The sequence below is a fragment of the Vulpes lagopus genome, chromosome 1, assembly GCF_018345385.1.
Source record: "Vulpes lagopus strain Blue_001 chromosome 1, ASM1834538v1, whole genome shotgun sequence".
NCBI classification, from domain to species: domain Eukaryota; kingdom Metazoa; phylum Chordata; class Mammalia; order Carnivora; family Canidae; genus Vulpes; species Vulpes lagopus.
Genome location: NC_054824.1, coordinates 132,367,477 through 132,392,448, shown reverse-complemented (window position 1 = coordinate 132,392,448; position 24,972 = coordinate 132,367,477). Strand labels below are relative to the sequence as shown.

The 24,972-nt window shown below is 44.3% G+C and overlaps 1 protein-coding gene across 10 annotated transcripts in view; it reads right to left on the bottom strand.

The window, feature by feature from the left end:
- The window catches only part of FHOD3 (formin homology 2 domain containing 3), a 462,694-nt gene that overhangs the window by 385,309 nt on the left and 52,413 nt on the right, over nucleotides 1–24,972 (bottom strand). For all 10 annotated transcript variants that reach the window (XM_041743118.1, XM_041743137.1, XM_041743156.1 and 7 more), the window contains exons 2-3: nucleotides 14,239–14,345; nucleotides 3,668–3,732 (exon numbers count right to left, since the gene is read on the bottom strand). In XM_041743118.1, coding sequence (XP_041599052.1) covers nucleotides 3,668–3,732; nucleotides 14,239–14,345 — 172 coding nt within the window. The remainder of the gene's footprint in view (nucleotides 1–3,667; nucleotides 3,733–14,238; nucleotides 14,346–24,972) is intronic.

The following is a 24,972-nucleotide window of genomic DNA, read 5'->3' as shown; positions in this document are numbered from 1 at the left end:
TCCTTTTCTCTTCAGGATGAGACTTAGTCATCAGAGCCAGTTGGCCCTCTGAACATTTTTCTGGTGTCTGGAAATAGGATCACTTGCAGAGACCAAAAAATTTATTTTCTCTAGCTAACCTCATAAAAATGCAGACTTTACATGCCTGTCATAGATCTTTTTCCATCCATACCTAAGTTCATGCCCACAACATGACCACTGGTTTTTCTGAGGGACTGCAGCTAGAGTTGGAAGGCGAGTCATGTGTTGTTTGCTATAGTGTTACATCAAGTGGTCGTACTCAAAACTGTGCAAAGAAATAAAAATTACAGTGGAGAGGAACATTGGGTCTGTCTCCGTACCGAGATCTCATTCCAACTTCCTGCTCCGGCACTGCCGTACTATCAGAAAAGGCCCGTGTCAGCTGCCAGCCATGACCTTCAAAGCAGCGCCCAATGGCCTTCACTTTTTGTGAGGTCTGTTCAGTTGCTGACCATAAAGGCTCCACTCTACTCTTGTCCCAATCGGGTCCAGAGTTCCAAAGTTAACACTGGATAATTCCAATGGTATGTCATCTCCAATTCATCAACATGCAGTCCTGGATTCTAAACATTCCTATACTTAATAAAAACAGGAATGGCTGAGAAAAGATTGCTGGGTGAAAAAAAAGCCTTTTGGAGAAATTTACTTGATAGCATTTTAAACCCATGAGCCAAAACTCATCCTGGATCCTTCCAGGCCAACTGCGTGGTGGGAAAGGGGTCATTGGGAAATAGCATATGGTGCCAGGCATTAAGAGAAGAGAGACTGTCCAATGCCTGCAATAGTTCAATCACTGCTCATATGGCAAGGAGGGGAAATATGGAAAAGAAATAAGGATTCAACCAACTGATGTGAAAAAGGTTTTCTCCCCTCTGGTCATGTTTCTTTTGTCATTTCGACTGAAGATTGTTCCAGGTTTGGGTTTTTCATCCTAAAGAAATCTCCTCTAATATTGCCATTTGGAAAGGGAAAGAATATGTCACAATGGGGGTTGGTACTTCGTACACATGATGCATACATTCCATTTTCTATACATAACCAAAGGATAATATTTAGTGCTATTATAATAAATCTATTCCAGATCTTGCCAATAATAGGAAGTGGGACAAGAGAGAGGGTTTTTTAATACTAGGAAAAATTTTGCCTTCTTGGGTACTGACGTTCATTTATACAGTCAAACCCTCCCATCCGACATAATTAGGGCTGAGGTAATGAATGGCAAGAACTAATTAAAGAACGAGATCCTTTGAAAGTAATAAACACCTTAAAACCTTATTTTAATGTGCAGCTATAGGAACTGATTGTCCTGGTTTGCCTGTGATGAGACACTGGGCACACAACACCTTCACACCCAGGTTCAAGCTATGACCTTTCTTTGAATAGGGTCTACTAACTAGAATTCTCTGGACCTTCTTTCATGAACCCCTCCATTGATGTGGTCTGGGATTTCCAATATCAGTTTTTGTGAAGTCAAACAAGAACAGACTGGTGAAGACTAGAGCCCTTCTCCATTTTTTTTTTTTTTTTTTTGCAATATTCCAACTTTTAGAAGTTGCTGTAACCTGCCTACATTGACGAATGCCTTTGTAGTAACCAATTTTGGATCCTGTCTAAAACAGTCCATGAATTTTCAAAGCAGTGACTTTTTATGCTCAAATTTAATCAGTTTATATGATATTCACCTCTACTTCATTCAATTACTTCATTCCAATAGCAAGTGCAACAGGTATAAGGAGATTTGGAAACAAACACACTGATCTTATCAGTGCCCAGATCAACCCCTCCAGCAGGAAGGCATGCATGTCCCAGGAGAGCGCTGGACAGGCTGCTGGTGCCCAAAGTGCTATGGATTTAAGTTATGTGTCTTACGTTGTACGTGTATTACATGAGACCATACAATACCTAAGTTATTGCAGCTAGTCAATAACATAGAAGCTGGTTTTAAAAATGCCTCTACTTGAAATATTTAAGTACAAAAGGTGAATTCACATAAAAGGAATTAGTTCATTAGGATTCTGATCTAGCCTATTTTAGTGTTATTCTGCTTTCCACTGCCTTACTGTCTTGGGAAATACCAATTCATACTCATGTCCCAAATCTCTACAGGTTATCAGCTATCCTTCAACCAACAGTTAACTTCAACAGTATTTAGCACATTACATACTGGAATTTGTTCTAGATCTGGATGTGGGTGGTGGTGGGGTTACCCAAAGTCATAAGGTCACAGGCCCTTTTTTCAGGGAGACATCATTTCTAGATATGAAACAGGAAAAAGTGTAAAGCCAGTAATTTTAAAAAGCAAATTATTAAATATATAGTGTATATTTTTAGAGTACATAGTTTATGGTCACTCAGTGCACCAGGCAGAAATGAAAAGCCACTCCTAAGGTTCTACAGATCTCACTATGTTTCCAACAAGATTAGGGACCCTCCCCACCCCAGAGGTTTGAGTCTGCTATACAATTACTCGCTGGCAACACAAAAGTGGTCACTGGAGACCCTTACGGTCTCACACATCTAATACCAGATGACCTAAAATTACAGATTCCCCTCCACGTCAGCCACCTCCTCATCCCATCCCTGGGTCTCAAATAGGGAAGCAGGGAGGAAGGGAAGGGACCAGAAACAATCCTTTCCACTGCATTCAGCCCCCACACTCCAGGTGTAGACTGGGGCCTCAGCATGATGATTTGTTTTTAAAGATTTTGTTTATTTATTCATGAGAGATATACAGAGAGAGAGAGAGAGAGAGAGAGGCAGAGACATAGGCAGAGGGAGAAGCAGGCTCCCTGTGGGGAGCCTGATGCAGGATTCGATCCCAGGACCCCAAGATCACAGCCTGAGCCACCCAGGCATCCCAATTTGTGCTCTCTTAATGAAAGGCCTGAATTAAGAGCACAACCTTTAATAAAAGCAAAATGACTCAGATATGGAAAACCTCTATATATAAAGTAAATTTTAATTTTCTTCCTTTTATGATACTAGATACTTGCTTCAACTTAGCCCAACACCAGGAAGAAACCAGGGCACAGTTTTAGGTACACTTCACATTAAAATGGTCTACTTCATGTAAATAACTGCTTTCATTGCCATTCAACCCACATGTGTAGGTGGGGAAGCCAATAGGTACAAGAAAATGGCTGGAGAATGGCCCCAGTGGGCTCCCTGTGTGACCACTTGCAAACCATTCTGAACCACAAATACATCCCCTTGACACCATATTGCTTTGTATCTATGTATGCCCTGTCCTACACTGACCTGAACCATCCCTTTTTATCACGTGACTATAGCCCAGAGCCTCAACCCCCACTTCTCCACAGGGAGCTGCGCAGAGCCACCAGAAGACACGTGCAGATCACTTCAACTGGCTGGAGGTTCACACGATCACTGCCCCACAAAGAACCTCATCAACAATCTATCTTACCTCCAGCCCTATTCACTAACCAAACAGTAAAGGAAGTCAAAATGAAACAGGGCTTCAAAAACTATTGCCAGAAACTGCTTCACTAAACTAACAATCTGTGATTGGGTTTACCCAAGTAGATGGCATAACCCTAAGTATTTCATTGCTTAGAGGACTTTCTTATCACACGTTTAATCACTTGAGAGCAGGTGGCAAGTATCCCCTTCTGCACATGTCACTCACCAATGCAGGCATGGACCCTCACGGACAGCTGTGTCCTCAGGATGATGCTGTGCTTCTTGCCCCGCCTAATGGAGACAGAAGACAAAATAGACGTGGGTATCAGAGCAGTCACCAAGACAACACCTACATGCTGTCAGTCAACTTGAAGGTTCTGGTACACCCACCTCAAAGAGACCTCAACAGAAGCAGAGGCCTCAACAGAACAAGAATCTGTCCTGAAATAATGAGATGTCATGGGACTTTACAGAAAATTAAATGATGAAGTTTGATTCTGTTGGATTGGCTCACACATTCTATTACCAAACCTCATCCACTAATTCCATCTGTAGACTTAGCATATACTCATGCTTGACCATGTTGGGAAAGTTTTAAAAGCTGTGCTCAAATGAGATCCCTGCAATGTAACAATATACATCTGCTTGACCATGTTTACATGTTTTTGAATATAAACATGTACATGTAGTAAGTCAAGACAGTTTTTACCCTTCGCTCACAGGAAGGTAGGAGTCCACCAAAGCACTTACAGCCTATTTATTCTCAAGAATGCCAGTTTATACAATGCCTCTGCATCCTTCTCACCTCATTTAAACAACAGGGTTGTGGGGAGCGGGGTGGGGAAGTGCCTGGGTAGCTCAGTTAAGTGTCTGCCTTCAGCTCAGGTCACAATCTCTGGGTCCCAAGATCAAGCCCCATGTCAGGCTCCCCATTCAGCAGGGAATCTGCTATTCCCTCTCCCTCTGATGCTCCCCCCCACTCCTGCACGCGTGCACATGCGCGCACGCTTTCTCACTCTCAAATCTTAAGAGAAAACAAGATGGGCCCTCCTCCCCCATTCTTCTGCTCTTACTGGGGCTCATTCCACCCCATGCAAAGAAGAACCAAAGCACACAGCAGTTCAGAGAAGACAATAACTGGGAGAAGAAAAAAAAAAGAGGAGTCCTGGCTACTTAGAGGTAACAAAGTCTTTGGGATTTGGACAAATTGGGGAGCCAGTGAATAAAGGTAAAATGGAGCCAACCAACCAGCACAGCAGCAGATAACCTACTGGGTCTCTACATGGCTGAACACTTCCCATCACTTCTCTGGATGCTCCTCCCACCCCAAACCCCCACCCACCCACCCACCCATTAAATCTGGCAGTGCTTTCCTGCTTCCTGGTTTTGGTATCCTGTTGGAAGGAAAGGAACAAAATATCACCAGGGCACATGGCTAATATTGTGATTATGAATTCATAATAATCACTGCAACAGTTTTATTTATTCTTGAGACAAGGGGAGAGGGGAAACTATGGCTTTTTAAATGATCTCTTTCAGAGAAGAAAGGAAAACCACTTGCATAGTCCCTACAAAAGCATGCGGTGGCCTCCAGCCCAGCAGCTGCTTAGAAGCAGAAAATCTGCATTCACAGTCCCCTCAGATGGGGGTGAGCCCCTCCTTTATTCTTTGTTCATCTGTTTGCACATAGCAAATATGAAACAAGGCACTGGTCTCAAGGAGCTTTAACAAGTATACAACACTTGACCCATCTTCACAAATCTGGGATTCCTATAAACACAGACTGCAAAATTTTTTTAACACAAAAATCTTTCTCTGACAATCCAGATGTTGATCCTCCTTCAGTTCTTGTGATCACATTAGAAAGCTTTAAGTGCATGGAAGTGAATTATTGAACAGATTTCAGGGCATTCTGGGATGGGGGACAGCAGCCACCAGGTGTGTAGCTTTACCCAGCAATAGGCAGAGGTCAAGCTTAGAGCGGTAACCAGAGAACCAATGAGTTAAGGCCAGACTGTGATTATGAGTAACAGCAAACCCTGAATCCACAGATCTAGAGGATTTTCTATAACTCATGTTATCAGCAGTTATGAGTCAATAAATAAAGCATGTAGACAAAAGTACATGTTTTAGATGCCCAGATATGGGGGGAAAGTATAGTACGGCCAGGGAAAATATTTCAGAAAACCTCAAGTTCTGGAAAAGTTCAAGAGGGCCGACTGATAGCCCTGCTTTATCTTCAAACAACTGCAAAATTGAATCTTGCAGAAATGCTTATTTTCCCACAGAATTCTCCAGTTCCACAGTGGGAGCGTGCTGTAGTCTAGGACTCCAGGCACCTGCATGGAAACAAAGACAGTCTTGAGGAATCTATGCTGGACCCACCATTCTGGAGAGGTGGTCTTCTCTGTGCTTGTGCACTGAGAAAGCAGGCAAATGGCTTACATGAAATCCTACAATTCATGTACAGTACGGGAAGAAACCTGTGGGGAACTGGGGGCCACAGGCTGTGGAAACCACCTAAAAGAAAGGAAGCCCCAGATCCCAGGACTTCCTAGCAAAGAAAAGGGCTGCTGTAGGCTGAGGGCAGTGGTAGTGAGTGGCAGCCAGGTCCACAGACGGGTTCTCCATCTCCATCCCATCCCTGGTTTCCCCCACCTTCAATGTGGGTACTCTTTCTGTGCCCATTTTGCAGATGGGGAATACAAAGCTTGTAGAAAGGAGATAAACTGCATCAAGTCACATGGCTGGTAGAAACAGACCCAGGCTGAAAACATCCTGCCCTATACTTCATAACCTTCTCAAGAGCTTACATAGGATAGAGTCCAGGCATTCTTAAGGAACTGGTGTAACCTTAATACCAAAACCTAACAAAAAAGACACACATTAAAAAATTAAGATGCAAGTTAAGAAAATATTGGCTAACCAAATTAAGTTTATTCTAAGAATTCAAGAAGAATTACAAGAAGTTCCAGAGTTTATTTAAATATGTATCAAGGAGCACCTGGGTGGCTCCATGGGTTAAGTAAGTGACTTGATTTCAGCTGAGGTCCTGAAATCAAGCCCAGCCTAGGGCTCTGTGCTCAGCAGGAAGTCTGCTTCTCCTCCCCCAGCCCCTGCCCGCGCCCCCTTGCTCATGCATGCACATGCTCAGAGGCTCTCATGCTTTCTCTCTCACAAATAAAGTCTTTAGAAGACAATTTAAAAAAAAAAGATTTTATTTATTTATTCATGAGAGACAGAGTGGCAGAGACATAGAGGGAGAAGCAGGCTCCCTGTGGGGAGCCCAGTGGAGTACACGACCCCAAGACCCCCGGATGACAAACTGAGCCAAAGGCGGTCAACCACTGAGCCACCCAGGTGTCCCTAAAATAAAATCTTTAAAATTTTAAAAATAAAACTCCTCTGGATGCAGAGATGGAATCTTCATTTTGAAGATGTTATAGCACTCTGCCAGTCCCAAGGAGGATTGCTTACATTTGAACTCAAACAAGAAACAAACTTATTTTGGTTGAAGGTATACTCTACCCACTACATGCCTTCTTGCCTTGATGTAATGCTGGAAGGCAAATAGCCATATTTAAACTGTGATGAAGCATGAAAGATGGAAGCCACATCCTAAGGATGGCAAAGGAGAAAGAGAAAATAAACCTAGGCCCCTAAGAGCAACCTGTCATCAACATATTGTCCTTCAAATGGCCCTAATCATCTACTTTTTAGACTTCATTTCTAAACAGAAGATTAAGGGGTGCCTGGGTGGCTCAGTCAGTTGAGTGTCCAACTCTTGGTTTCAACCCAGGTCATGATCTTAGTAAGAGTCATGGAATTGAGCTCTGCATCAGGCTCCACACTTCAACTCAACTTGAAGATTCTCTCCCTCTGCCCTTTCCCCAACTCATGCGCTAGCATGCAGGCTCTCAGTCAAAAAATATTTTTAAGTAAATAAAGAGAAGTTTTAGGTTTATAACTCCCTTCCTCCAAGAAATCACCCCAGCCTCTTTGGTTTTTGATGCTCATCGCCTGGGTCCCAGACCAATGTTCCTCTCCTGACCACCTCACACCTTGAGTACAGTTCAAGGTAACCTAATTTGTATAAACCCTCTTCCCCTCCCTAAACTGCTTCCACTCCAGAACCCCACTACTTTTCTAAAGTTACTGTCTGTACACTAGCCAATTAACGTCATGTGCCCATTTTACTCTTATTATGCTGTAGCCAACACAGCACTCCCCCTCCACGACAGGCCCCTACCCACCCCCCACTCCACCTTCTTCAGTCACCAAGCTCAGGCACATGAGGTCACAGCAGACCACATCTGACAGCAGCCTCCCTGCTCCAAATTTTGTCCACTCACTCCACCCTCCCTGTCACTTGACTTCCAGGAGGACTCCCCCACTACAGGTCAGGTCTCTTCTGACTCCTATTCCCACCGTAAAGCCCAGCGCCCACCCAAGCTCACCCACTTCCCCTGGATGCCATCTCTATCCAGTGATGTGAGTAGCATTCAAAGGTGCTTAGAGCCTTTCCATTCTCACTGTCAGCTCAGCATGGGAGTGAATTCTCTCCCCTGATTTCCTACAGAACTGTTTCCTCCCTGAGTCCTTAAAAGCCCAGGAGGACTTTAAAGAGTACCACTTCCTAGGCCCACCCCCAAGTTCTGATTTCATTGCTCTGAAGTTGCGTGGGGAGGGAAGTTCAAGTAAGTTCCTCAGGTGGTTGCAGTATGCTCCAATACGAAAACCTAGGCTGTAGGTTCCTGACCAAACAGCAAACTACCTGAGCCGGGATCCCAGGCCCAGCCAAACCTCCTGAAGCAGGTGCCTAGAAGCCAGCATTTCTAGGCAGCTTTCCTCCAGGTTATTCAGAGGCAGCCCAGCACTGGCCCAGGGCTACTGTGCAAGGTTTTAGGTGGGGAGGGGTTCCACTGCCTTTCACCAGGTTCTCAAAGAGTTCTCTGCATCCCAATAGGTCAAATTTGAAGGAATGAGTAGTTCTCCCTTCTTACTGGCAGGAAAGAAAACCTCATCCAGTCACCTCTTTGTTTCCTCTGCTTCTAGACCTCGCAGCATGGAGAAGTCACTTGCAATACATTGTGAACCTAAATCTAAAAGCATACTGAAACCAAAAATCCAAAGCGTACACAAGCAAAAACCCTGGATATGCTGAAAGAGAGGCTCTAGGTCAGGTGTGGTGGACGGGAAGCGATGAGCAGCTTTTCCTTCTTGTCCTCCTGGTAGGTCCCCTTCAGCTGAGGGTGCAGGTATGTTGTTGGCGCTCCTCTGGCAAATCAGCGAAGGATGCGAAGAGTCCCCTGTCTTCCCAGTGGAAGCCAAGCTCAAACTGCAACCAAGCCCTGTCATTGGTCGTGGTGAGGGAGAAAACCAGCCAGTTCCAAGCCAAAGGGGGCCCTCCTGCTGAGCTCAGGCCTCTCAACTCCTCACTGCTAACTCCTCACCCCAAACCCTGTGGGCACACAAACCGTACAGAAACCTCAGGGGTCCACGGACCCACACTCACGTGGCTCCTTGGGGCTCATGAGATATAGGCCGAGAAGCTAGGCATGTTAGGGTCAAACCAGAGCTCTCACCAACTCCTTCGCGCCCCTAAGCACGTCAGCTGCAAACCTGGCAGGCTGGGGGCATAGCCACCCCTGCAGACGGCCTTCCTCACCTGCCTCTGAGGGTTCACAGAGCCGTCCCCACTGCACCACCTGCTCAGCGTGGGAGTTCTCCTCCCTTGTGCAACTTCCGGCAGCATTTTCAAGAATGGTCTGCCCAGCCAGCCCTGGAGGGCTTTAAAAAGCACCACCGTCTGGGGCCACCCCCAAGTGCTGATTTCATTAGTCTGAGGCTGACCAGGAGGGAAGTTGTTAAAGTTCCTCAGGTGTTGCACTCCAGGCCTGAGGACCTAGGCTGTAGGTTCCAGAGCAAGCAGCAGACCACCTGAGGAGCTTTGACGAGGCCAGGGTCCCAGGCCCCAGCCAAACCTCCTGAAGCAGGCACCTAGAAGCCAGCATTTCTAGGCACTTTTGCCCTCAGGGTATTTGGCTCTAAGGACCTTCAAACGTTCAGCCCTTTCCAGCCCTGCCTGGCCTGAGCCACAAGCCCCCCCACCCAAGCCCACAGGGTTGCACCCAACTTCCCCACCCACACACAGCCCTGTGAGCACCGGTGTGGGGGTGAGGAGTAGTTTGCAGAGCCCCAGCCCAGGAGGAAACTGGAAGAGAAGCAGCAGTTGTCTTCAGAGCCAACCCTTGGCCGCAGGCCTGAGCCAAGGCCAGGGAAAACTGAGGTCACCCTAAGTGACTGAGACAAAGGTAGGAGCACTTGGGGAGGCACAGTCCACGTGCCACAGTCACCACACGGGTCCTCACCACGCCCAGCTGCACTCTAGTGCTCCTCAAGCCCCTCGTAGCTCTACCACGCTCCCCCTGACGGTGCTTTCCTCCAGGGCTAACCTCCGGCCCCATTTCTCCGTGACAGGTCCCCAGGCCCCTCAGCTGGCACTGGTTTTCTTTCAGACGCAGTGAAGGTGGAAATAAGCAGAAAAGAGGTGGGGGCTCTCTGGCCCAGCTCTGCCCTGTGGGCAAGGATCCAGCTTTGGTTTTCCTGAACTAAAAGAAATGAGATTTCAGAACGCTTTCACCTTCATGCACCCCTCCAGGTCGAAAATGCAGGGATTCCCATTTCAGGGTATCTACTTTCCAAATTCTGGCTGTAATTATGGTAAAGGCTACTACTTTTGAGTTTATATGCTGGGAATTGGCTTAATGTTTTCGGTACTATACGTCATTGCATTTTTTCCTCACAACAACCCAGCCAGGATGTATTAGGATTATCCCCAGTTACTAGGAGATTGAGGTTCAGAGAGGGGAAGAAGCATCCCCGTGGTAACACAGCCATGAAACTAACTGCAAGCCCATGTCCCTAACCACTATGCCATGCTGCTCCCTGCTGTGCCAGAGACCGTGTTGGGATCCCTGCTGATACAGGGAGGTAAATGGAATTGGGTAATATGGTCCTCATTTTATAAATAAATTTTATAAACTCTTGTCAGAGATCAAGTGGCTTGCCCAAGGTCACACAATGGCAGAGTCGCTAATAATAATCCAGAGGGTTCGAAGCTTCTGGTTCGGCCACAACATGCTGTAGTTGTTAATTTCCCTGGCCTTGGAAAAGCAATAAATAGACTTGGCTCCATTTTGGTAGCATAATTGCTTTGTCCTTCTACTTTTGAAGGTCTTTCTCCTCTTCTCCAATTAGCTATAGCTTTAGTGATAATTCTAAACAAGGAGTGGGTTAATTTTTAGTCTTGGCATTAAAGAGCAGGGTAATGGACAAGCACAAAGAAACTCCTCCAGCAAGGAAAATTCTCAGAACACACTGTACAACAACAACAACAACAACAAAAATACCAGCATTTACACACCTCCTGCCACACATTGTCATTATATGGTCACAACACTAGCAGATTTTTGCTAAAATTTACACAAAGAAATCAAGAGAAAGAATGGTTTCATTTGTCCTTTTCATGCCTCAACGGGGCAATTCTTAACTAGAAAGAAATTATATTTTAACTCCCATTCATGGGAGACAAGAGTTCTCAGGCACACAGACAATGCCAAATGCCACACTCTGAGGGGAGGACCTAGAAGGGGAAACTCAGAATAAATGACACTGCAGATGTGCCCAGATGCCTCCCACCTGTGCAGGAAGGCTCAGCCTGCAGGCTGCTTCCAACTAGCTCCCAGCAAGCTGCCATATGCTGCCTGGGCTCAGTGGTGGTAAACAACCTGGGGATAACGGAGTGACCCAGCAATGCCAGGACAGTAGCATCCTGGTTAATCTTCTGCAGCCTAGGCCAGGGACAGAGGGGCCTCCCCACCAGTGATCACTAAAGGTAGCTTCCCCATACTCTTCCAGACAAAAAGGAGTGCCATCTTGAATACATTCCAAAGGACAAGGGATAGGTCACTAAAAACCAGGAATTTTGCAAAAACATAAAGCCCCCTCTGGGCTAAGTTTGGGGCCCACCTGTCAAAAGCACAGCTACCCAGCATGGTCTGGCTACTTTCTCCTGATGATACTTTCCAACGTATGAGCCCTGCCTTCTCATCTTGCCATAATCCATCTTAGGTTGCGGGTGCAGAAATGTGGTCAAAGTTGCACCTATCACATGGCCCCATGGCCAGATGATTTACAAGGGAACAGAGAGAGAAAGTAAGTCCCAGGATCTCCTCTGGAGAGCTTGCAGCAGGGTTCCTGGCTCTTGAGGAATGTTTGTGGGGACTTCCAGCACCTGGATGCTGATGCTAAGAGTGCCAGATGATGGCAGCAAATGCGTCTTCCTGAGTCACGGTGCAGCCTGCTTGAGTGCTACTTGAGCCAAACCCAGTGTTTTAGCCTGGGACCGATGATGTCCTTGCATGAAACAAACTTATGTCACCAAAAGTACTGACATACATCCTGAGTAAATCTAAAATGCCTTTGCCCAGAAGCTCCTGGGATGGTCAGGTGAGTACAGACTTGGAATCAGGTCCACCTTTGTTCAAACTTGGCTCTACCATCTCCTGGCTCTGTCTTCCTGGACCTGTAATTTAACTCCTGACCCTCAGTTGTTTCAAATGAAAAACAGAAACAATAAAATCAGTCACATGACTGTTAAGAGAATGAACTATTAAATAAACAGACCGTGAACAAGTTACCTGGTATGGTGGCTGGCATAGCAGGTGTTCCATAAATGTTATTTTCTTCCCCGTTCTTTTTTTTTTTTTTAAGAGAGAGAGTATGTGCATGCGTTGCAGGGGGGCAGAGAGAGAGAGAGAATCTTAGACTCCATGCGCAGCAGGAAACCTGCCATGGGGCTCGATCTCAGGACCAAGATCATGACCTGAATCAAAATCAAGAATCAGCACCAAGGTGCCCCTTTTTTCCCCACTCTTAACCCTTGATACTGCTATCTAATATAAGGATGCTTTCTTCCCCTAAGCTCCCATCTCCAGATCATTCAACTTTTGTTTTTTGGTTTTTTTTTTTTCAACTTTTGATAAGAAAGAAAAAAATCAAACAGAGCATGGTCTTCAACTGTACTACCAGTAGAGAGATTTTTCAGGATGGTAACAATCTACTCATAAACTCCTGGTATATGCTTAATCAATGAACCATGAAGTCATCCAATTAGACTGTCATCCAGCCTGAATTTTGACATCTTATATAAAGGGATAGCACTGTCAAATACTTTGTAAAAACATAGCAATGGAATTTTCCCAAGCCTATCAATCTAATAATAATTTTTTTTAATAATGATGAGTAGAATCTAGTGTGACATAATAATGACACCTCTCCTCTATGGATAGCCTATAGTAGTCTGTCCCCAGGGTCTGTTCCCATTGGGTCTTCAGAAAACTTGGCTGGTTCCCACCAAGGATCCTGGCATTAGTGCTCATGGTCATGTTATTCAGGAATCCATTTCAGGGTCCTGCCATTTACCTGACTACCAACATTCAGTAAGTACCTATCATGTGCTGGGAAAATGCTAGATGACAGATATTCAGACAAGCCCAGTTCTGATCTATGAGATTTTTAGCAGCAGGCAACTAAGGGAGGTACTTTTAGGGGGCAAAGCACCCTAAACTGTGGCAGGTGTTGAAGTTGGGGAAACCCAGAAAATCATCGGAAATACCAGAATCAGGCAGAAAATTAATGCTGAGAAGGTTCCCACTCTCCCTCATCTTGAGAGCCACTCACAAAGCATCAGCACTCACAGAGAATATTCATCTGGCTATAATCTATTTTTAACTCAGGCAGGGTAGCTTCAGAGAAACTTTTGGGGAAGTCCATGAATATCAGATTGAGACAGCTAAACTCTACTTGGAAAGCAACAGGGAATCTCTGAAGGTTTCTCAGGAGGAAGGTGATAAAATCAGAGATTGACTTGGATCTGAATGGATGAGGACAGAAAGGAAGGCAGGGGGCCCCCAATTAAAAAGCTATTTCAACGAGGATCCCTGGGTGGCTCAGCGGTTTAGCGCCTGCCTTGGCCCAGGGTGTGATCCTGGGGTCCTGGGATCCAGTCCTGAATCGGGCTCCCTGCATGGAGCCTGCTTCTCCCTCTGCCTGTGTCTCTCATGAATAAATAAATAAAAATTTTAAAAAAAAAAAGCTATTTCAACAACCTAATAAATACAGGAATAGCTGACCATATGTTCATGTGTGATGAATGGGATTTTACTTTCTTTACACCTGATTTTTCATGTGTATTGTTTTATTCAGATTCACAGCAATCAAAAGTACTAAGCCATTCTAGAGGTAGGCTAAAAGTAGGTAGGCTAATTGTGATGTCAATTAATACAATTATGAATCATTTTCTCCACTGTTGTGAGTTCAAAAGGTGATATAGTATAAAATAAGCTACTAGGACATCTGCCAAGGAAATGAAATATCCAGGAAGTTATCATTAAAAACAATATTTGAAATAGTTGTCCAACTACTCAAGTCTAGAAAATATTATTTTCATTATATTTGGTTTAAAAAAAAAAAAACTTAGAAGGTAATGTGCTTAATTAAACTATACCACAAATGTTCCTGCCCCTGAGTGGCCCTGTCAAGAAGAATTACTCAGAATGCAAACAGATTTGCAATTTCTACTGGTCAGGCATTTGCATCTCCCTTCCTTTGTGTGACTGTGTGTGAAGAGAAGAGTAAAGCTATGGTGGTTTCTTCCGAATATTCTAAGGCCTTAACGTACCCCCATATCTTGGAAGGTTGGGACTAGTGAGCAGGGACAACTGTTGCTCTTACCCAGCATCATCCTGGAAGCCTTCCAGCTCATCCCGTTGCTCTGCCAGGGTGGCTTCCAAGTCCAGGTAGGCGCCGTTGTGGGAGAGCTGCAGCGTGCAGTCATCGAGCTGCAAGAGAAAGAGCTTTTAAGCTGAGCCTGCTCCCAGGACACTGACCTTGTATAGAGAAGTCCCTTCAGGTTGCTCTCATGTGTTTTTTTAAAATCAAACATTATTCTGAAATTCAGATCATAACAGGCAGAGGGAGTGGGTTAATACAAACAAATTGGGAGCCAACTACATAATGTCTGGACTGAAATGACACCTAATAAGGGAATGACACTGACAGGGCCCAGGAGACGTGGACAGGGGAGTGAAGGAGTCCTTCTCCATCTGAATAATAGCATATCCAAATTACAACATACCACAGAAGACATTTGGTCTCTTTGTTACTAACCTTATTTTTGAAAAATTTATTTAACACTTACATGTTGCTAACTATGTCCCATGCATAATGCTAAGCATTATACCTGTTACATCACTTGACTGTCACACAAACCCTATTAATTTCTATCATTCTCCCCATTTTTAGGAAGAGTACACCAAGGCACGGAGCGAGACTACGTTACTTGACCAGGGTCACACCTGGTAAATGGTAGTTTGATTCAAAGTCATGCTCTTGATCACTGTGCCACTCTGCATCCTCTCTACGGCCACAAACCTACAAAGGACTTGAAAATATCATGTTTGCAAAATGCAGTACATGTCATCTTAGTGTTCGGGTGTGGCCAAGGCCGTGTCACATGTTTGCCAACCCCATTCCTTTTTCTTCCTGGGCACAAAGACTACATATCCCAGTATTACAGTAGGGCTAACGGCTATATAACTGAGTGCTGACCAATGGAATCCTAGTGGAAAGTAAAAAAAAAAAAAGGCTCCCAACAGGCCTGGCCCTTAACTTCCCTGCATATCCATCCACCTTTCTTCTAGCACATACAGCCAAATGCAGAGAAGCCAGAGGCTGGATGCAAAGGCACCAAAGGAGGATTCCAAAGTCTAGAAACCAGCAAAGCCCCAGATAGGAGGAGCTCCAGCTCCTGAATCACTGCTTGGAAGAGAGCATTCAATTGCCCAGCATCCACTGCCCACCCTGGCTAGTGACAAGAGCTAGACATAAGCCTTTGCTGTGGTAAACTGTTAAGATTTTGAGGTTGTTACAGCAGCCAGCATTACATGACATTTAGAATACAGGAAAATAATTTTATCAAAGATTAACGTTCTGAGGAAATCCAACTTCACGCTTGATTTCTTGGGCTATAAGGGCTGGTCTTAGTAGTTACCTACCAGATGAGCTAACACTCCTATTCCACAATGACAGGAGATTGGGGGAAAGCAAAGGTAAATATTTAGCTGCTTTAAAACATCTAGATAAATGCCTGATAATCCTCCCACTATAAGTGAGATTTCAAACAAGGAATTAGTCTCTTTTGATGCAAAAGCTTTGCTTATTATCCTCAGCAAGAGAAATGTAGACTGTCGACTTATCTAGAATCAGCATCTGTAATAGGCTGCTAATTCTTATAGAGACCCCACAGCTCCTGTTTCTAGTTATCCTCAACAGAATGAAAGGAATTTTTTTAAAATTATTTGTAAGAAATACCTAGCTAAATCATTTGAAGGGGCTAATCCTATTTGATTCACTTGTTTTTATTTCTCTAATAACAAACTGGCTTCCCTTAACTCCCAATGGCACACTGGTGAGGTTCAGCATTCTTGACTGGTATTTTATGGATGGATCATCTCATCTGAGAAAGCATTTCAACCCAAGGATCCAATTGGCCAAATTCATTGTACTGTGGTGCAAGACGTGCACCCAGCGTTTGGGGGGACATGCAGGGGAGCTGCCTCCCCAAGCCTTTAGAAGCAGCGGACAGGAAGGATTTCCTGCAGAAGCCATCTCCTGGGCCAAGTGTCTCCTGTGGACTGCAATCAGACTTGATCATTCCTAGATGGAACATTCCATTAGAAACTGGACCTGTTAACGTGTACCCTAAGCCATGTGTAGAGCTGGAATCACTGCAGCTCAGTCTTGCTTTGACCCCTTGCTGATGTTATTAACTAAGACAACTTACGGGGTCTGTTCTGTTGATAGTACCAACACTTTGGCTTATTTCTCATCCCACTTATAACCAACAGACCAGAAGATGGGGATAATAAAAGCCCTTTAAGCCATAACAATTTTTTTTTGCCTCAGGCCCTAGAAATGTGTGGGCCCAGAGAAAAAGGCTTTTGGATAAAGAGTTTCTGCTTCTCCCAGGGGCCTGAGTTATTCTGAGGATAGGGTCCACACTCAGGCCAGAGAGAAAGAACCAAGTCAGAGAGGCAGTGCTGCTAGCATGGAGAGAGACAGAATGGGCACCTGTATGGGGTATAAATATTGCCACCATGGCCCATTTCAAGCTACCAAAGGGAAACCAATGAGTGTGGAGTTGGAAAAGAGACACAGAAGCCCACCAGTATATAGTATTTTCACCAAACAGATACAAGAGATGTCAGGAACCTTAAAAGCATAGGTAGCAGTACAATATAACAAAACAATTAGGAAGTAACATGTTTTGAGTATTTATTACGTATATTTTTTATATAACTTATTTAAGTGTACGTTTATATAATTTACTTTTTAGGGGCACCTGGGTGGCTCAGCCGGTTAAGCAACTGCCTTCAGCTCAGGGTCCTGAGATGGAGCCCCGCATCAGGTTCCCTGACCTGCCTGCCACTTTCCATGCTTATGCTCTCTCTCTCTCTCTCTCTCTCTCTCTCTCTGTGTGTGTGTGTGTGTGTGTGTGTGTGTGTGTGTGTGTCAAATGAATAAATAAAATCTTTTTTAAAATTTACTTTTTAATAATGGATGCATTCAACAACTGGTCACAAAATTCTGGGAATTTTGTGAGCCCCCTCCAGCCTCCCAGGTCACACTCCTTCTGACCCTCCCAGGTCATTCATTTGATGCATCCAACATGGAGCCAGCAGGGAGTGGGTAAGAGGCTGAGGACCCTGTCCCAGCTTTCACTCCTCACACCCCACTTAGCCCTATGATTGTCTCCTCAGCTGGGGCAGAGGTGGAGCTCACTGGCCACCAGCAGATATAGCCTTGTTCTTACTGGCAACTGTGGCCAGTTTGCCCAGCATCTCCATCCCATACCTGAGGATGGAGCCTCAGATGAATACGAATATCTGGTTTTGGAACGCCTGGGTGGCTCAGCGGTTGAGCATCTGCCTTTGGCTCAGGGTGTGATCCCAGTACAGGGATCGAGTCCCACATCAGGCTCCCTGTGAGGAACCTGCTTCTCCCTCTGCCTATGTCTCTGCCTCTCTCTGTGTCTCTCGTGAATAAATAAATAAAATCTTAAAAAAAAAAAAAAAAGGAATATCCGGTTTTCCTCAACATTCACCAAGTATCTGCCCACCAAGTATCTGCCTCAGCATGCTCCTGGCCAGGCTGGAACCACAACATAACACCCCACAATCTCCCCGGCCTCCAACAACAGAATCCCAAAAGTTTAGCAGAACTGCCTGTTCTCATCATTCCTCTCCTCACATTCAGGGCATCATTACTACCATTTCCATAGTTCAATTTTAACAAAATTATATGTCAGGCACGGGCTGGGCACCAAGGAACACATAAACGCTTCCTCCCCTCAAAGATCATCTTATTGAGTAAATATAACACACAAATAGAATGCAGAAGAGAATTAAAAGCCATTTAAACCAACTGTTATAATGTGTGGAAGTTCATCCTCAGTCGTATTTCTTCCCTATAATTAGCAGCCACAGGCTCCTGGGACCCAAGCATCCTCCATGAAAATGTCCCAGTCCTCCTTCCAGAGGAAAGGCTGCCATTACTTCCTAAGCCAGTGTCACAATCCTGCTCCCCTAATTAACAGATGGGCAATTTGTGCTAGTTTTCATCAACTAAACCAGAAAAGATGAATATGTGCCTTTTAATCTGTCAGGAAGTGAGTGTGGGGAGGCCTCACAGTAGAGCTACAGGAAGGGGTCAAGTTCAGACATTGCAGCCTTTAGGAGCCGGGACACATGTGCACCATGGGGGGTCCCAACAACACGTGAAGGGGGTCACGCGGCTCATGAAGATACCACACAGGTCAACACACACTGCCCGCCCCATTCCACCACACAAGCCCCACCTCATCAGCACAACCGAGACACCCAAGATTAATATTTAAACCATCATGTGGGCTAAGGAGTAACAACACAGGGCTTCTTTGCTGGACCCACACATTGAAACAGTAAAATCCCCCGAAGGAGGGTCAGCTTCAGGTATCACCTTCAAAGCAAATTGGTAAGTATACCCAGCGAAATCTTCAATCTCGTCAGGGAGAAGTGTTATAAAAGAACACAACGATGTGAATAGGCAGTGAGTCAAGGTTGAGTCCCACCTGGCTATTATAAAGATTCAGACAGAACCACCCAAACTTTGCCTACACCGTGGAGGACTCCGACACCTCCCTGCCAGACCAGCTCTTGACAGGGAACCTCAATCCCTACTTACGCCAAGGCAACCTGATCCCCTCCCTTGGCCTCTCATGTCAACTGTCTTCCTGAATGACTTAAGAACTCTGGAATTTCCTGACTCCAATAATTTTCATGTCAACCCTGATCCCCTGGCAGCATGTTCCCCCCACTCCCTTCCTGGCTTTAGGTGCAGTGGCCAGGACACTGCCGGGCACTTCAGGACATAAGACAAAGCAGGGAGCCCTGGGGGAAGATAACGTTACAGGGCTGTTCCAGAAGTGCGGGCAGGGAAGTCTCTAGCAGCAGTGACCGCGGTGTGGCAGGAAAACTTCAGATCAGGCTGCAGCCTGTAAACCTGTGGCCAGGATTCCGGGAGGGGGGGGGGGGGCAGGGTACTCAGGAGGGGGTCAGTCACAGAGCCACACTAGGGACCCTTCCAAACACTCTGGGGTTTTGTGTCACCCCATCTTAACACACCACTAAAGCAGCCCCTCCACTCCTTGCAAAAAAGGTTGCACAAGGTCACTCTCAGGTATTTCTTACTGTTTCTACAAAGACAGTGCAGTTCAAAAAGAAAAGGCAGACTCACCATCCTGGGGTGGGGGTGGGGGGAAGCATCTAAAACAAGGCTGATGTCACATCTCAATTTGTATATTCTTTTCTTTCCTTAATGTAGTGAAGCCAGCGTGTTACTTGAGGTGGTTTAATGATTACCTGGGGTTGGCAGCAGTTCTACAGGGATCCTTAGTCTAGGCAGTAAAATACATTTGCATGGAACCATTCTATAAATATACATAAGGACTATCCTTTAAGCTAATTTTGGTAATAGTTCAGAAGTAGGAAAACATATGCTGATTTTTAAGAGAAAACAGAGAAAAGCTAAAATATCATTTACTAATGTCATTTGATTGGTTCCCCCCATCCTTGCATGCACACGGCTTACAATATGATTTTGTGGTTCCTCCCATCAAGAGGTAGGTTCTTTCTCTACTCCCAGAATCGGGGTTGCCCTGTGTATTATTGCTTTGGCCAACTCAGCAACAAATGTGACATAGTAGAGACGAGAGATACTTGTTCCCCTAGGGCTATCCTCTCTTACTGCTCTTGGAACTCTGCCAACGCATGAAGAAGCCAGGGTTAGTGAGCCTCTGGGATGCCTGTTTGTTCCCGCTGTCCCTGCCGACATCCTGCCAACTGCCGCACACTAAGTGAAGCCAATATGGATCATCGAGCCTCCATCTGATCTGCCAGCTGATGATAGACACATGAGAGACCAGCAGATGTCAGCCAAACTGGCCCAAACCAGAAGAACCAGCCAGGAGACCCAAAGACTTATGGGTAACATCTTATGATTGTTGCTTTAGGTCAATATCCCCTTCCAAGGGCCAGCCACCTCAGCCCACAGCAGACACACAGCCCGAGGGAATGCAACTTCACACTTTTAGTGCTTTGTGCCTGGATCAGTGATGGGTGAGAGGCCCACACCACCAAGGTGCTCCCTGAACACACCATGACACTACCAGCTCAATGCAGGAATGCCAGCACAACGCCCAGCCCTCAGCTGCCACAGAGCAGGCATGTCCTTCCTGGAGACCCCACTGGGGACAGAAGGCAATGGCAGACGCTGGGCAGTAAGGGTGGGGGGCATCAAAGGCTGGGAGAGAAAAAAAAAAAAAGGCTGGGAGAGTAGTCAGCTGAGAATCCCTCCCAGGGAGGTAGGAAGAAGCAAAAGGCAAAACAATGTATGAGTTGTGGTTCTAAGCCCTTAATGCAGGTTCCATCGTCCCATTGTACAAAATGTACATTTAAAAGTCAAAGTATGAAGACTCTCAGGATAAGCAACTGCAAGCACAGGACCCTTTGGACTGCACTGCTCGCACACCCACAAAGCAGGTCCCGAAAGTGGGACTGGTCCCACTACTGGCTCAGAAACAAAGCATGGCTGTGGGTCCCATCTCTCTCCAGGGCAGGCTAATTGAGGGCTCCTTGGGTGCCCCCTCTTCCAGGCTCATCCCAGCTCTAAGAGCAGTAGAAAGGCAGCACGTTTCCATTCATCAGTTCTAAGAGCACTACACCTGTTTCCCCTTCAAATGGCATTGCTGCTGCTAGGCAGTCATGAAGCTTGTGGCTTCTTTAAACTTTGTGGTTCCTTCTAAAGGCAGCAGAGACATGGAACTAGACATAGGAGACAGGCCCAAAAAAAAAAGGAAAGAGAGTTTTCCAATAAGCAATGACACGAGGTCCTTTCACAATTTCTTAATAAAACCTGCACAAAACCCTGGCTCGGCCATTCAAGTATCTATGGTCTATGGTTCCCCTATAACCCACGCAGACCACTACAGAGGAACGAGATGCAAAGGGATGCACATTATGGCTGCCCTCTGTCATTTCCTGAGGTGTATAGTGAAGATGTGGCATGCATATCATTGTCCTTCAAACCACAGAAAATTTTCACAATTATTCCTTTGTATATATATAATACATTTCACAATTAAAAATGATTAGTTTCATATATTGGTCCATTTTCTTAGAGAAAGATCAGATGAAACTGATTCACATGATATCAGAAGAAAACAGGTCTTATTAGCTAATCCCAACAAATATTATTCAAACTTTTAAATCCACAGGGACCCATTTAGCTTCTTTGGAACAACAAATACAATGCAGGTACTTTAATAAATGTTTTAGGGTAAAGTACACAGATTTTTTGGATATCTAGCATATATGGGTTATGAAATAATATGAATGCATTTGCTTTGAAAGAGGCTGGATTTTACTTCCTTGGAAACCTTTAGTAAGTTCTGTTATTTGTGGCCACCAACTTCATCGAGAGAAGCAATGTCCTGAAATTGAGTTAGGCAGTTGCCAGATTTTATTTAAGTCAACAAAACCATGCAGCTCATCGACCAAAGGCCAGGGCTTCTGCCAAAGTCTACAAGAAAGACAAAGGCAAGATTTCTCCCATTAAGAGCTTAAGCTAAGGGGATATGATAATCTGGTAAATATTTGAATGATTTTAAAAGACTTTTTTATCATTAAATAAATAACCAAGAATGCATTAACCTTCTCTATTAAAGAGGCTGTAATATTTACTTACATTTACAGGCACCTTTTTCCATTTTCTGTTTCACTTCAGTCAATTTGTAAAACAGCATCAGCACCAAGTTTCAGAATCCTATCTGATCCATTATCATTCACCCATTCCCTCACGCAGATTAATAATCCTTTCCTATACTCATCGTGTGTGCCAGGCACTGTGCCATGTCCTAGGGAGCCGACTGCCATCAGAACAGCCCAGGGAGCACCCACCGCTATAGATGGGGCTGATCCCCAAACAGCTGGTGGGACTTCGGGAAGGACAATGATTATGTCCCCTTTGTTGTGTCTGTTCTTGTTTTCATTGCATTGACAGGTTTGGGGAACAGGGAGCTAAAGGATGCAAAAGCCCTGCCAGGGAAGGAGTGTGAGTAGGCCAGACACTGAAAGAAGGAAGCCAAGGGCTCTGGAAGAGGAGACTTCCTGGCCACTGGAGAGTTTAGGCTTGATTCTAGAGCAACAGGAAGCTGTGAAAGGATTGTAAAGGGATACATACAGGGCCAGCTTTGCAGGACGGGGATGGAAGGGAGAAGACAAATGAAGATGCCAGTGCAGGACCTGGGGGTAATTGGAAGAGGGTTTGGACAATGGGGGGATCTATGGGAATGGAGAGAAAAGAGGGAGAGGGCTCATTCAGGGAAAGAGAGGGGGAAGAGAGAAGAAAAAGCCAGGTGACATGGGGATTGATCAGATGCAGCAGTCCCAAACAGAGAGAAGCAAAATCTTGAGTTTCTTATTTGATCAAATTAATATCTTTTAGTGATACCTTTACAAACATGAGAAACATGAGAGGGAAAGCTCTTGGGGGCAGAAACAGGACAGAATTGGAGTTTTTGTTGTTAAACATGTTACATCTTGGACCAGTGGAAATGCTGAGTAGAGAAATTGATTTGGGGAGTTCAGGTATAAATACAAACATGGCAGTTGAAATCTCACAAACACACTGGTGTGCCTAAAGATCACAGCTAACTCTTTGTATCTTGAAGGGGAATGTAATCCCCTTTTTCATACCTGGTATTGGTAATTTGTGCTTTCTCCTTTTTTTCTCATGGTTTAGGAGAAGTCCTTCACTCATGTACTAGTCTTTTCAAAGAACCAACTTTTGATTTTATTGCTTTTCCAGTTTGTTTTTTATCTCATTAATTTTTTTCCTCCTACATTCTTAGTGTTTAATATGCTTTTTTCTAGCATCTAAAAATCTTACAATTTTCAGTCTTTCCTCTTTTCAATTATATGCACTTTAAACTATAATTTTCTCTTGTCACATTTAGCTACAGCCCACAATATCTGATATGCCATATTTCAAATTTTCATTATCTTCACAATATTTCCTAAATTCCACTGGGACTTCTTCAATCCATGGGTTATTTAGAAATGTGTTACATACTTCTCAAATATTTAAGGATCTTCAAGTATCTTTTTTTTTTTAATTTTTATTTATTTATGATAGTCACACAGAGAGAGAGAGAGGCAGAGACACAGGCAGAGGGAGAAGCAGGCTCCATGCACCGGGAGCCCGACGTGGGATTCGATCCTGGGTCTCCAGGATCACGCCCTGGGCCAAAGGCAGGCGCTAAACCGCTGCGCCACCCAGGGATCCCAAGTATCTTTTTTTATTGTTGATTTCCAGCTTAATTTCTCTGTAGTCAGCAAATATACTCTGTATGATTTCAATTCTTTCAAATTTCTTGAAATTCATCTATGACCCAGTAAATTGAATGGATATGTCCTCAACAGCCACACTGTTAAGTAGAATTCTCAGATTTCTATCCTCACTGCTTTAAATAACTTGCTTATTCTATAGAGAGGCATATTAATTTCCCAATAGAGCTGTGAATGTTTCTTTTTCCTTTTAATTTGGTCAGTATCTGATTGATTGATATTTCCTAGTGGCCTGACTCTCTTAGCAGTATGAGATTCCCTCCTTATCTCCAGTAATGTTACTTCCTTTAAGCATGACATCATCTGCTGCTAGGACAGCCAGACCACTTTTGTTAGGTTTAGTGTCACATGGTTTACTCTCTTCTAGTCTTTTACTTAAAACATTTGAAGCCCATATATGTAAGAAGTATCTCTCTTTAGTAGAACATAGTTTTTTTAATCCAATCTGACAATCTCAATTTTTTAATGCAAGTTTTTAATCAAAGTCTGTTAACCTAAAGTGATTGCTGATATTTAGATTCAAACCAACATGTTCTAGTTTCCTTTTTCCTCCTTTTTTGCCATCTTTTGGATAAATCTACTATCATTTATTACTCCATACATCCTTTGCATTTCATTTCTATTATTCTATTTACTCTTAGCTACCCATTCTTATTATTTCTTTTAGGAATTTACCCTACAGATAATCACATGGCTTCCTGAGTCAGAAGTACCTACTATAAATGAGCATTATCACGTCCCAGACAATTTAAGGGCACTAGACCATTTGAATGTGGCCTATACCTTTTGAGATATTGAGAAATATATTTTGAAAACCATAACACAATATTGTTTCAAGCAGTTAATATTCATTTAAATTTATCCACATATTTACCTTTTCTCCTTTTTTTAAAGCTTTTATTCATGAGAGACTTAGGCAGAGGGAGAAGAAGGCTCCCTGCAGGGAACCTGATGTGGGACTTGATCCCAGGACCCTAGAATCACTACCTGAGCCAAAGGCAGATGCTCAACCATTGAGCCACCCAGGTGCCCCTACTTTTTCTCTTGCACTTCATTCCTTCCTGCATTTCTGTGCTGCCATCTGTGATCATTTCCTTCTGCCTAAAGAACTCTCTTTAGTATTTCTTTAGTGAGAGTATGCTGGCAACAAATTTCTTCAGTTCTGATTTTCTGGAAACATCCTTATTTTACCTCCATTCTTTGGATAACTGCTTTATTGAGATATAATTCATATATCACATAACTCACTCATTTAGAGTGTACAATTCCCTGGCTTGTAGTATATTCACAGAATTGTGCCTCCATCACAACAATCAATTTTAAAATATTCCCATCGCCCAAAAAAGAAACCACATACCCATTAGCTGTAACTCCTCATTCCCACAATCACACCCCCGTCTAGCCCCCAGAAACCACTAATCTACTTTCTGTCTTGAAAGATTTGTCTATTCTAGACATTTCATAT